This window comes from Solanum tuberosum, unplaced genomic scaffold (assembly GCF_000226075.1).
Source record: "Solanum tuberosum cultivar DM 1-3 516 R44 unplaced genomic scaffold, SolTub_3.0 scf00105, whole genome shotgun sequence".
NCBI lineage: Eukaryota > Viridiplantae > Streptophyta > Magnoliopsida > Solanales > Solanaceae > Solanum > Solanum tuberosum.
The window spans coordinates 1,123,405-1,138,018 of NW_006239031.1; the positions used below are offsets into that span (position 1 = coordinate 1,123,405).

The window sequence follows — 14,614 nt, forward strand, 5'->3', positions numbered from 1 at the left end:
ATGAGATGGGAGTTTTGGGGGGGGGGGGGGGGGGGGGTTTAGTATATGAAGTTGAGCTGAAAAAGGTATTTGAAAGTTGAAGTTGTGTTTGGGCATGCATTTCAAACTTGAAAAACTTTTATTTTCATATTGGAGGAAAAATTGACACAAAAACAGGTTTTTGAAAGGAAAAAAATATTATGTCCAAACGGGCCAAAATTTTGAACACATTCACATTACTATTTTACTTCTCCTTATATCGAATAATATAACATAACAACAGATTCTATAGGAAATGAATTGCAGATGAAAAATAAATGGAGGGAGGCGGAAGAGAGGAAGATGGCCTAGAGGCAAGTGAAGGCATTACAGATAAAGGTCAATATCTTCAAAATTGACCAAGGCACCATTCAGGGCCATTAATGACTTTCCAGGTGGAATCATTCGCTGATTTGTAACAATTTCCTCTTTGATAGATTCATTGAGCTGCGTAAAATTTAAAAGCATATCAAACAATCAGATCCAAATATATGTTACATTAGTTATAAAAAAATTCACCACTAGAACACTATACATTCTAACTGAAAAACAGTTTACCTTCATCCGAGATAAAGAAGAGACAACACTAGGAAAATTTTGATTAATTTCTTGCATTGACTGCAAAGGATCAGCAGCATGAACTATCCTCTGTGCAGTTTGATGCCCTAAATCTGTTTATTTATATTTGGCATCACAAAGGGAGTAACATAAGATTAGCTTGATCAAAAAGCAGCTTTCATTTCTAATATTGATAAGTTCTAGGCTCATAATAGTAAAGGTTATCATCACCTTTTAACTCCCAGACATCAAGTGTATCAGAAACTGTAGATGATAGAAGATAATCCCTGAAAGCCATTATTTCAGATGTTAACTCCTGTTTACGCTCCTGCAGATACGGGAAGATGGAATCGGTTCTTCAATGACTAAAGCCTTGGCAGGGTGAATTGCACACAACTATTACAATCACCCAAAAGAATTTTTACTGGACTCTAAAAGCTAATCACACAAGGCATGAACCATAGTGTAGAATTTAAAAAAAAGAGTCTTATTTGCATCACAGCTATAGTGTTTGCATTTAGTCTGCCCTTCATTAATAACATTGTGCTTTCATGGGAGGAAGAGTGAAGTGTTATATTTTTTTTGATAAAGTAAAAAATTTCATTGAAAGAAGGGTAAAACATGCCAGAATACCAAAAAGTAGAAAACCTTAAAAAAATATACATGATTTTCTACGAAAAACAACCAAACTTCTCTAAGGGGCAAAGTGTACGATAAAGTACACGGTAGAGTCGACATGCAGTTTTTTTCTTGACAAAGTTGGTGACTTAAGCTAATTTCTGCCATATTGAGAAGATCTCAGCAGTAAACGAACAGATCTCTATCCTCCATTGTCGTTCAAATAAGAATTCAAAAGATGGTGGAAGATAAGAATGGTAAGGGAAGGGGGAGAAGAGAGAATGACGGAGAATTACTGTGTACTTTGACTTCTCATTCTGCATAGCTTCACCAAGTCAAGTCTAAGAGGGGGCATAAAAATACAATAAGACCACAAAGAGAGAAACTTTTGAGGAACTGAGTCAAACAGCCAGCACTTTACCAAACTTACCTTCACCAAAGGTGATCCATCCACTCAAGCACACCACCGTGTTATTCTTTTACTTAAAGGGAGATATAAGCTCTGTGTCATTGTTATTATTGTTTGTCCTTCAGTGAATTATTATTTAAGTGGTCGAGTAAATAACATTAGGATGCATATTTTTCTTAAGATTTTAAGAGTTTCAAACTAGATGAACACTATATTCTCCACTAAATCATCTTAGTGGAAAAGGTGATAAATACTGGTACTCTTTCCTTTTATTTCACTTGTCAGCAAACACAGTTCATCCTTTCTTATCTACCCAGAACTTCTTTATGTTGTCAATAAAGTTCGTCGACATTAATTTTTATTGGCAACATTGTTATTTCTTTTCTGAACAGTAGGTCCACAAAGTCATCAACAAGTACATGTACTGTGTAGCTTTAATCATATTCCTGTATGTGTTCCAAGGCAATAATTCCAATAGAAACTCAAGTTATCAGTTTCAAAAAAATAAAATCCAATAGAAACTCTGTTTAACTTCATTTATCAGTTTGAAATATGAAAAGTTAGTAACACAAACCAGAATCCTAGAGAATATAAATCCCCTGACTTCTTGGCTAAGATCTTCAGTGTGAGGATCTTCAAGAGTGACCCCTGCAGCAATAGATAAAAGAAGCATGTACACTTAGTTTTATTTTATCAGGTACTAAAAGAAGCAAACGACATGGGAAAGAAAAATACTTGAGATACAATGTGAATAAAGCAGTAACTTTAAATGTGAGATCAGCACCACTATAACGTTAACTCCTAATTTTTCCAACGAGTTAAGTGGGGTGGTTCTAATAAAAAGGTTTTGCTCCACAGATACGAGTATATTTCATATCCTAAAATTCAGCATTTTGGAAAAATATTTTCACACAATCTGGAAACTAAAAGACAACCTGCTTTCTAACATAAGTATAGTCACTATCTAAGAAAACTGGGAACAAATATACAAAAAAAGTTGAGTCTCAGAGATTCATTGCAAGAACGAAGAATAAGACAAGTTCAGCCTTGATATCATAAAAATAAAGGAAATTTCTTTCTGTTGATTTTCTTTTGGGAAAATCATGAGATCTAAGGATCCAGTCACTTTATCCTTGATCCAAGCAATGTCAGCTCAACCATGGCAATTGGTAATGAAAAAGTGAAAAAGATCCAGAAACAAACTAGTGTCAGTCTTCCCATTTTAGAAAAACCAATGTTAACCTATAGGAAGTAGTAAAACATCCTAAACTGGCAAAATTACATTCAACAATATGTTGGAGATTATTGCATCAATACCACTGCTTGCATCAAGTAGCATGGTTCAGATGAATGCACAATAGAACTTACCTTTCTTTACAGTGCTGTCATCCATAGCCTTGTATTCCATATTTTTCAGAGCTAGTTCCACACCATAACCACCCAAGTTCAAGGAGTCTCTGGTACCAAGAGCTCCACAGGGGGTACTTTTTGATTCACATCCAGAAGGTAACACAGGTCTAACGACATAATAGATTTTCCCCTGTGATAGTTATTGGATAGTCAGCACTAGAACAAATTATAACTCTATTTTTGATTTTAGTAATAGGAGGGAGAGTACAACAACAGAGATAGGGGCTATTTTCCCTGGTTGATTAAGAATCAAAACAAAGAGAAAGTAGAGAAAAGTACGACACCTTTTGGACATTTTCTTCAATGCCTCAAAAATTGGACAGAGATGACAAAATGAATATTTTTTCTTTCTCTCTCTAGTTGTAAGGAGATAACACTGAAACCCCCACCTGAACCCTTCAACCCCCCATCTTTGTAGCAAGCATTTTGTTAAGTAAAACTTACTGGAAACAAATTCAAATGTTTCAACTGATTAAAATGAAAATAAAAGAAAAGTCATCATGAAGAACACAGAAAAAGCGTTGCAATGCTTCATTCATTGGATGATTCCAAAAAAGTATGGGACTATAGACAGAAGTACCCAGTGACCAATCAGGAATTGTTTTCACATTGACTCAACTCCGGTCTTTCACAAAAGAACAAAGCATATAAAAGTAGACTGTCACTTTATTCGACAAAAGATTGTGTTCCTCCAACTTGAGGAGAAGTGTTAAGAATCTTTATATATGGCAGGAGTCCATACAATATGTACACTCCAGATGCACAGATTACAAAAGAAAGAAAATATCAGCTCCCAGAAAGGCAAAAAATAAGCTATCGAAACAGCTAACAACAAAGATCTATTGAGATTATAAATTACAGGAAAGAATCAACACTAAGTACAGGAGAGAGATTAACCCAACCAAAAAGACTAATCAAACATCTTGCTTTAAGGGTAGGGATGAGAGTTGGAGTGCCATCAAAACATCTTTGTTCCTCTCTTTAAAATTTCTTACAAACACTAAAAATCTCCAATGGCTAGAGGGGATACAAGAAACTCATTCTTAAAATCCTATTTTTTGCTTCTTACGAGAAGCATATTGATGACCAAGAGCACCCACTAAGGCTCTACCTTACTTCCTCAACATCCCTTGATGTATTTAATTAATGCAAATGGAAACTATGTGAGATTACCTCTGATAAAGAAAAAAACACATCTTTTGTCATCTAATAAGTTTCTACACTATTTCAGGGTCTTTTCTCACTTAATTATATTGGAGGCTTAATTTTTTTGCTTCTCAAGGTGCAAACGGATGTATCATAGAAAATATGTTTCTTTTCTTTTAGATAAGAGCAGCGAAAAAAGAGATGTTAAATATTGAAGAGCTTTTATCAATGTCATGGATAGTATACATGTAAAAGAAAATATTCTAGAGGATCCAAATATGAATAGCCATACTGATTTCATTCTGAAGGGCCAAGAGAAAAAATTAATAAGCACAACGGATGAGATAGCAAATAGAGGCATGGTAGCTGACCTCTCTGGCAGCACTGGCCAAGGTATGATGAAATTGTTCGAAGCAATGGGTCCCCAGAGCACCATATAAGATAGCCACCGGATTTCCTACATTTGAATCTGGATGGACATGATCAAACTCAAAAATCTCGGGGTGCAATGTATCAAGAGATCTGCATACAAAAATATTTAGCCAATATCAAAGATCAGCAGAGCTCACATACATCCGGACATAATCAAGGACACCACCTTATATATGTTCTTGAAGAGTAAAGAAAGTCAGCGACAGACTTACACTTCTTTGGGGTTCTGCAGCCACACTAGCAACTCAGCAACATCAAAAAATAGTCTCCCACCAGTGTCTACCCAACAACAGTTTCCTTCAGGACTTCTTGGGTTCTCACCAACAAGCAGAGGGTTAACCTTTTTGTTCTTTGCATTATCACTTTGCTGAAATACTCCTTCATCAGGAGAGCTTGAGATGTCATCATCAGTAAGTGGAAAAGAAGAAAGAGATTCCTCTGCCAATTGACGATAAAGCACTATCCGAGGAGATGCTGATCGAAGAGTGAGAGAAAACTCAAACATGGCTATCAAAGATTCACTTAATAGAGACCTCCCATACTTTATTATTCTCTTCAAGCAATCTTTGGCAGTACGGCAGTCAGAATTTTCATCTGCAGAGTGAAGCCATAACTCGATAAAATCCCAAAAATGGTCCTTAGATTCCTTTGATAGCAACTCCCTGTCCATCATGAGCAGAACATCACAAAATGTAAAAGGAGAAGGCACGGTTTGCTCCTATTACAAGGAAACACGTGAGAAGACTAGTTGAGTACGTTTTGGCAAGAGAAGGAAACCTCAATGTGGTATATAACTACATATCTTCCCTATATTGTCCAATTCTGTTGGATGTCTCCAAATGGATATCCTTAATGTGTACATACATTTCTTTCATGAGCCTGAGAAAGCACTTGTTCAAGCAGGATAGAAGTAACCAAGATATTTATACTTCACTGCATCCCTTATGCTTATAGTAAATTCCTCCTTTATTAATTACTCGAACATAACCCTGATTTTCTAGACATGTTTCTTTTACAATAAAATATTTCAATTGCTGCAAGCATCCAGTTTTTTAACTTACCTACAGTGCGTAGCTTTTCTTCTGCAATTTATCCCCCAATCTGTTTCCTCCTTTTCTTTAAACATGTGATATCCTAAGATTAAAGTTGACAGTACTTTCCATGCAACAATGTCCTTAAACACTATCATAACTTAGGTCTCCAATGGCTGGACACTGTAAGAACTAAAGAACTCTACTTATCCAAGCTCCAAACTAGTGTGCTCAACCGAAAAGGAAATAACTTGTATATCAACATCCTTGATCCTACACTATCAACTCTACTTGGATTTCTATGCACATCACTCTAATACTTACTAAATATAAAAGATGTTACCCAGGTCCCTTCAGCTCAGTTAACAATACAGTGAGTGCTTCACAGTCTACATTAGGGTCCTTAGTTTCTTCACAAATCTTAAGTATTCTTTTAATAAAACGCACAAGAGCATTATTCTACATGATTTACTAAGAAAATTTGAAGAACTAGGTGAGTAGTTAGGATATCGAAAATCAAATAGAATTTCAATACATGGAATAGTTAAAGGATATATCAACATGAAGAACATGCTCATGAAAAGAGAAAAAAGACGAGACCTTGCAAAACTTGCATATATACAACGGCCCATTTGTCTGGTGAGAGGAGGGAACTGATCCTACATATAGACCATACTTAGCGGCAATATAAAATTCAAGTAAAACAATTTAAATATTATATTCATAAATCATTAGGTTATACAGTGGTGGTTGGTAGTGGTATTAGGCAATGGTGGCAAGTGCCATTGTTGTGTGATAGGAGCGGTGGTGGTGATGTTTGAAAATGATGGAGTTGGTGATGGTTGTGATGGTGGAGATGATTGGTCGTACCGGCCGATGGATTGGTGATGCTTGGCAATAGGTGGTAGTGGACTACTGGTTGGTTGTGATGGTGGATGTATTTGGTGGTAGTGACTAGCGGTGGTAGTGAAGGTAGTTGGCATGATGATTGTTGGGGTGGTGGAGGTGGTTGGGGTGGTAGTGACGAGGATGTTGATTTCCGTGATTCTTCTCACATGTAGTTATTGAATGTATTGAGATGTATATTGGCTAACAGTTGTACTTCTCACCATTGCACTCTCTAGGTACTAGTCTTCAAATAAATTTTTCATTACATTTTCTCCCAGAAAAAAGATTGGTGTTTAAATCGCCAAGAGAAGCTGGCAGTTTCAAGGAAGTTTACTCGGTTATATCATACAAACCTACACATACAAGGAGGAACTAGATGACTGTATGACTTGGTTTTTACTCTCTTACTATTATCCTTTCCCTAAACCATTTACTCAAGTATGAGGTTTCTGCTTTATGCCTTCTACAATTAGACATCACTCAACGGCATATGGGTAAAATGAAATTCCAGTATGAGATATGTTGGCAGATATCATGTCTGAAATATGGGCTTGTATGCAAAGACAAGATCCATGATCATCACAGAACTTCCAAGGTAACAACTTAGAAAATAGTAGTTGCACAGGTAAAAACAGAATTTCCAGAGAGAATAGCATTGTTCAGAGGATCTAAGAAGGCTCGTAGAAATAATAGGTTGCTTCAGCATTTTTTCATGTAACTAGTTTCTTGTTACAGTTGGAGGCTAGACATAGAACCCTTCCTACAAGGTGGCTATGGATTTAGGTGCTCTATAGATGTAATAGTCCTTTTGTTCGTTAATGCTATTTACAGTTTACCAAAAAAAAAAAAACTAGAAAATCAGATATACCAATAGTCTGTAACGGAATTCAAAAGATTGTACAATTCTATGGAAGTGAAAGCCATTCTTGGAGAGATAACATAACAGCGGTGTTACCCTTCTTGATTTTCATGGGGATGCCAAGTTGAATATACTAGTTTGTCTCTCCTTTATTCTCCAAAAGTGTTTCTATATACTAGTACAACTAAAACTTCATAACATCATGGAGATGCTGAACTCTCATAGACACAGCAAAGTTTTCTTGACTGGAGGAAGAAGGATTACCAACAAGAAGACAAGGAGTAACAATAAAAGCACTTAAGTTACACAAAATACTGTCTTCCACTGAATCCTAAAACTCTAGAAAAAAAACTATGTAATCTTTCTTTACCAAGAATACGCAAGATTTGGAATCATACAGAGTGTACATTCGATAAGTTGGTCATTGACACTTGTCACAAAAAGAAAAGTGCAAAAAGGCAACCAAAAGCAATACAACTTCTACTGCACTTCAATCCCAAAAAAAAGAAGTCAATCAAGAACATACCCGGCTTCCAAGAGTATAGGGGTACCAGACCATTTAGCCCTGAGAGCAACCTGAACATTCTTGGGTTTACTATTTACCGCAGAAACTGAATACCCAGAAAGGCAAATAGAGAAAGCTACAGCGATCACAACCCAAAACCCAAATCTGAAACGAGTCCCCATTCTTGAATCTTGATGAATACAATGATGTTTCCGATTCATCAGAACAGTTAAGCCATTCAAGAAAATCCTACAATCAAGATTGAAACATTCCTAGTTAGAATTCTTGAACTGCAGATCAAGATTTTGTCCTAAATTAGTAGAGTGTTAGGGCTCAGTGACTAGTGATCGGAAAGGGGAGACCCATTTATATAAGGCCTTGACTTCTCGGTGTTGTTCGAATGGAACAAGGGTAGTTTAGGCAATGCCTAAATTCTACGCTGATTTTCTGATATGGCAAGTGTTCATTGGTCGGGAGAGATAATACCTTTGTACTTTTATAGGCCAGAACAAATAGGATCATTTACTGGATTTACGAAAATAACCTTGTGGACATAGTAATTTTTTCATCTTTATTTAAAACTTTATTCTCATTTAATAAATTTGTGCAAAAAATAATATTGTGGTAAAGAGATCATAAATTTTTTTAACCATTATGCTGAATAGAAGAATGAAATTACATTTTCGTATGTTTTGTCTGATGAATCATAACTTTATTATATATTGTTCACTAAATTTGCTCTTTTGAATAAAATTTGTCTTGTTTATAAATTATGACACTATATTATTTTATTACAATTTTTTCATAAGAATTGTTCTTTTAAAATTAATAGACTTCTTTTAAGAATGTCAGAATCCTAGCCAGAGCTCTACTTGGTGGATACTTGGAATTGATGCAAGATCTTTGTTGTACAAAAAAATATTCTATCGAAAATCTTCAATCAAGACACTAAAATTACATTGTGTATCAACCTTATTCGCGCATCCCCTTTTTGTTAGTTAATGAGATTTTGTTCTATTATTTATCATATTGCAATTGAGCAGAGTTGAGGATCTATCAAAAACAATATTTGTACCTCTCAAAAGTAAAAATAAGATTTATGTTTATCATATCATTTTTAAACTTTACTCAAGATTATACTGAATATATTATTATTGTTATTTTATCAATCATATTATAGAAGAAGTAGAGAAAGAAGAGTTCAAACACTCTTTGCTACATATCCTTTCCTTTTCTTTTGAGTAGGTAGCTCCGGTAGATCTTTTTGGTCCAATGAAGCAAGATCAACAACTCTCGTTGTTTTTAATTATTTTTTAAAAATCTAAGGTAGCATTGTCTACGGAGAGTCTACCTCAAAGTCAACTCCACACTTTAAAACTGAATCGAAAACTGTCTCATAATAATCGTTTACTTTCTCCTTCACACGCTTCTTGAGAAACTATAAATAAGAACACTTTTACTATTTCTTAAGAACATATTTAGAACTTTACAAACTTGTTCAGACTTTCAAAAAGAAAAAAAACCGATTGTGAGAGTAATATGGGATAAATTTGAATAATTCTATTGGTTTTGTAAATTAACAAATACATTAATCCTTCTTTTTGGTACAGAAAAACAATAAACTAATTTTTTGCATACTTTTTCCTATAACAGTTTAAATGAAATTTGAACATGAAATATCATTATACATATGGAATTAAGAATACACATTTACTTGTTGAGACCATCTGGAAGAAGAGCATTGGTGTTCAAGTCAAAACAAGGCATGTCAACAAGAACAACTTTATATGAAAACACATTACTTGTAGTTCTCTTGTGTTATCTTACTTGTTTCACAATAAGTCATCAGAGAATGGGGACAAAGCAGAAAGTACTAATTATTAAACTGAAACACAGTTGATCTTTTAATTTGGATATGGAATCAATGCTTCTACAATGTTTCATTAGCAGCCTTTTCCTCAAATCAAGCATAAGTTGGTAAATAGTTGCAAAACATAGTTCAGACGGGCGCAATATTGACCAATGAAACTCAATTCATGACTACTGGTTTTGTGTTGCTTATAGTTGCATTGTTTAACAATTTCTCATGATTAAACAAGCACGACGCCAACTTTTTTTCCAAAAATGAAAACAATAGAAGAAATAAGTACTTGTAAAATGTTGAATTCTACACACATTACTTGCATTTGAACTATTAAGTCATGTACAAAACCCCAGCAGTTAGCATAGTATAGTTGGTTGTTTACCCATAATTTAACTCACCCTTTACCGGGCATTAAACACACTGTGTCTCCTTGGCAAGAAAACAGTATGGTAGGGAAATATTGTCTCGAGAACTTTGAAACATAAATAATATAGATATATGAATTTACAGACTGCAACATACATCACAGGCAACCATGGCCTTGAATGAAGCAAGCTAGATATATTACAGAGGAGTATCAGCTATTACTAATTTTTACAAGATCTGATTAACCTATTGAGAAACGAAAGCAAAACAAAATCTGCAGTTTGCCTAAACAAAAGATTGTCAAAAGTTCTAGGCTGTCGGAAAGAATGAAAGAAAGAAGAAACTCTTACATCTGCCAAAGAAACTCTCGGTCTTCCAAGGAATTGACAATCTAATTGGAATCCATGTCCTCTTGGTTTGTTTAGCTGGACGGCAAGTAGATGGTGTTTCTGTTTTTATTCTACACTTAGGATTTCTAAGTATGTCCCTATTGACAGGAAATTGAAAACAACAGAACTCTCCGAGCTAATATTATTTTATCACAAAAAATCCCAAGGCACTCGGATCCCAGGTTCAACTCTAGCAGAAATTTCATTAGCTTTCTCCTAATCTCAATAAGCAAGAAAAGGATGTAATATGAGAAAACCTCATATTGTCACCTGAGCATGTCTCCAGCAGGCAGTCGCAAGCAACTCAAGGCTGGTGATATGCTGAATGTGTTACCACTAGCATTATAAAATGAAGGTTGTCCAAGAGGTGCTGGTCTGTCTGGAATTTCAGGAACCTCAATATCTCCTTCTAACATTTTCAGTGCATCCAATATAGTTGGCCTCAAGGCCACCATCACGTGAGCACACAATATTCCAACAAGGAGAAATCTCACCATTATAGCCCTTGGATTTGCACTTACTGAATCCTCAGTCTTTACTAGGATGGTATCCAAAACTTCATTTATCTTTCCAGCCTTTACCTTCGACCAAGCCCAATCTGTGATCAGAAAAGCACGAGGTGATCCTGAAGAGAAATCAAGGACCTTCCTTCCACACATTATTTCCAAAACAACAACCCCAAAGCTATAAACATCGCTCTTCTCAGTCAATTGCCCATAGAGAGCATATTCAGGAGCTAAGTAGCCATGTGTTCCTGCCACTCTGGTGGTAAGATGAGACTGTCCTTCTCTACTTTGCTTAACCAACCCAAAGTCAGCAACTCTTGCTCTCATATCTTCATCTAATAGGATATTAGTAGCTTTAATGTCCCTGTGATAAATTGCTGGCTTTACCCCATAATGCAGATAAGCTAGTCCTTTTGCCACATCCAAAATTATGTTTTTTCTCTGAGGCCAAGTCAACGGTTGCTTCAGTATTCCACCTTGATTTACAGCAAATAAATGATCCTCAAGATTCCCATTGGGCATGTAATCATAGACAAGGAATCTTTCACTCTCCCCACTTTCAATCCGATTTTCATCAGTCACACAACACCCCCTAAGTGATACAAGATTACGATGCTTCAAGTTACTAATAATGTCAACCTCATTGCAAAACTCATCATTTCCTTGAAAATCAGATTCTATAATCTTTTTGACAGCAACATTAGTCCCATCTGCTAAAGTTCCTTTATAAACTACTCCAAATCCACCTCTCCCTATAAAATTCTTTTGGGAAAAACTATCTGTTGCCCTTTCAAGCTCCTGAAATTTGAACCAAACAGAAGTATTAGGCCTCATTCTTCGCCTAGACACCGTACTTTCCATTTCCACATCATCATTTTTCCTCCACCTTTTGTTCCACCAGATATACAATCCCAACACTAAAGACATGCATAATACTGCCATACCAGCTCCAGCCAACCCAAATATTAGCGCTAAATGTCGTTTGCTTGATGAACCATACTTTTTCAAATCAATACTAAAAATACATGACATGGCACCAGTACTTTCAGGACCAAACTCATTGACAATACCAGCAGCATACAAAATAGTGAAGTAAAAACAATCAGTGGAATGAGATGCATTACCATCAATTGCAATCAACTGTTGCTGAACTCTAAAGCCAGCAGCTACACAACCGTCACAGGCAGTTAAATCCTCAAGATCAGACCTACAACCAGAATTCAAAACAGTTGAATTCCCCAGCTTTTTATCCCAATCTTGGATGGTTTGAATTGAGGCACAAATGTATGGTGTATTGACAAACTGAATAGGGTCAAAACAGAAAGAGGTAAGATTTGAAGGCAAGGACAAAGAATTAAGCTTAGATTGGAATTCCTGGATGCAAGAAGCAGAAGTTTCCAAATTGGGTAGCTGGAAAAGAGAAGTTTCTTTAAGGTGTTGTGCCATAGCAACACCAAAGAGGGACAAAAGGTTCTGGCAGCACTGGCCTTTGCTTGATGTGGGAATAGCAGAACCATTGGAAAGCTGAGGATATGAATTTAGAACTTTGCAGTTAGAACTAGACCATGGGGCTCTCAGAACATACCCAAAATCTAAAGGACAAGTTGCAGAAAAGTTGGTGCTCTTTTGAGCTGATGAAATTGAAACTACCCAAGAAAATAGACAGAACAACAAACACACAATCCACAAATCACCCTTCATCCCTAACTTCTTTAGAGAGAAAAGAGAAAAAAAATGAGATTTTTTAATTCAAGAAACCATTTTTAATGGGGTTTTCTTTATGGTTCACCAAATTATGTGCCCAAAAAGTGTTTTTGATGATTGATGATCTATCTGTGGAGTCTTGTAGTTGAAGGGTTTGTGCCACTGGCAGAGTCAAAATATTAGGTTCATTATCTGTGTCTGAATCTTATGAAAGTTTTGTAAAGGCGGCTGACGTTTATAAATTAATAACTGACCAAGAAGAATCAAATAGGAACGTGCATCAAGAAAAGATGGCAATTTGGGATAATAAAGAAATATTTAGGTGATTTCCTAAAAACATCAAAGTTTAGTACTTTCTCTGTCTCATTTTATATGACATCTTTTAAAGTTAGTATAGTGTTTAAAAAAAAATTTAAAAAAAAAAATTTATAATTTAAAACAATCCTTAAATATTTATATGACTTAAAATCATTCATTATAATAAAAGATAAATATTAAAATTAAATTACTTTTAATTATATTATAATACTCTTTTTTAAATCGACTAAAAAAAAAATCACATAAAAATGGGACAGAGGAGTAAGAGATTTTCTAGTTATTTGCTAGATGTCATCATTAAAATGAAAGGAAACAAGATCTTCTCCTATATTGTTGCCAAAAAATATCTTTTGTTACATTCACCTGCTAATTTGGTTTTTGCATAGTAATCATTTTATGTGGTCTGTCTTAAAAAACATATATATATTACATTTCTACAACTGAAAATGATTTGACATCAAAACTCCCTAATTATCCTTAATAAAATAATTAATTGTCACACAAATGGTCATAGAGTTTTAGTTTACAAACTTTAAAAGTTTTTATTCATAAATTTTATTTCAAATCAAATAATAACAACATATTCAATATAATTTATTTCAAATCAAATAATAACAACATATCCAATAAAATCTCACAAAATAGAATAATGAAACCTTACCACTATTTTTCCTTTTAAGACAAAAATGAATGTAATTTTTGGTTATGAAAATGCAAGGAAACGCACTGATTTTGTTTTATTCTCTCTACGTTTTCACTGCAACTGATCAGTCAGTCTTGACGTCTTGACTTTTATGCTTTTGTCTTCCTTACCTCATCAAGACATCAACAGATTATTGAGAAAAAAGGCCCAAAATAATTAAGGGGTCGTTTGGTTTGAATATGAGTTATGATGGGATAAGTTATGTTGGGATAAGTTATGTTGAGATTAGTTATGATGGGATAAGTTGTCTTGGGATTATTTCTTATTGAGTGTTTGGTTTGTTATATTCAAAATAATATATATTGATAAATTTTAAGAACAAGTTGTTTGTTTACAAAATTACCCTTCACTTTATTTAAACTTTTTAAATATTTCTTTGTGAGCTTTAGTTATCATTTTTTAAAATAAAACTTTTATTTTATTTAACTTAAATATTTTTGTTTATGTATTCCCATGATAAGTACCATGTGTATTTAAAAATAGAACTTCCCTCTTAAGTTTATTAAAGAGAAGAAAATTTATGAGAAATCAAAATAAAATAAACATAAGAATTAGTCAAATAAATTCATAAATAAAAATTATATTTATATAGTATAATTTTTTAATAGAAAAATATGTATAATTATCATAAAAATAAGGAGTAGTAAATATTATTATACATGGTATTAAAAAAAATGTAAATATACATAAATGTAAAAAATGATGTATAAAAAGGATTTAAAGGGACATATTTGTCATTTACCTATTTTATCTCGGGATAAGTTATCCCGGGATTACTATACCACCCATGGGGAGGGATAACTTATCCCGGTACTAATTATTAATCCCGGGATAAGTTATCCCGGACTTGCCAACCAAACAACATAATTTTTTTTTATCCCATCACTATT

The 14,614-nt window shown here is 34.4% G+C and overlaps 2 protein-coding genes across 3 annotated transcripts in view; both read right to left on the minus strand.

Moving 5' to 3' along the window:
* Positions 1-8,223, minus strand: part of LOC102605082 (UDP-glucose:glycoprotein glucosyltransferase) — a 27,781-nt gene extending 19,558 nt beyond the window's left edge. For both annotated transcript variants that reach the window (XM_006349309.2, XM_006349308.2), the window contains exons 1-8: positions 7,896-8,223; positions 4,804-5,253; positions 4,531-4,681; positions 2,972-3,143; positions 2,178-2,251; positions 808-904; positions 577-689; positions 350-465 (exon numbers count right to left, since the gene is read on the minus strand). In XM_006349309.2, coding sequence (XP_006349371.1) covers positions 350-465; positions 577-689; positions 808-904; positions 2,178-2,251; positions 2,972-3,143; positions 4,531-4,681; positions 4,804-5,253; positions 7,896-8,095 — 1,373 coding nt within the window. In that variant the 5' untranslated portion in view covers positions 8,096-8,223. The remainder of the gene's footprint in view (positions 1-349; positions 466-576; positions 690-807; positions 905-2,177; positions 2,252-2,971; positions 3,144-4,530; positions 4,682-4,803; positions 5,254-7,895) is intronic.
* A 1,985-nt stretch (positions 8,224-10,208) lies between these two features.
* LOC102605637 (probable receptor-like protein kinase At1g11050) lies at positions 10,209-12,972 on the minus strand. The gene has a single exon (XM_006349310.2). It carries the CDS (start codon positions 12,698-12,700, stop codon positions 10,760-10,762), a length of 1,941 nt encoding a protein of 646 aa, XP_006349372.1. The 5' UTR covers positions 12,701-12,972; the 3' UTR covers positions 10,209-10,759.
* Positions 12,973-14,614: the final 1,642 nt, after the last annotated feature.

Coding starts and splice junctions, on each gene's coding strand:
- LOC102605637 (XM_006349310.2), bottom strand. CDS start 12,700: ATGAAGGGTGATTTGTGGATTGTGTGTTTGTTGTTCTGTCTATTTTCT.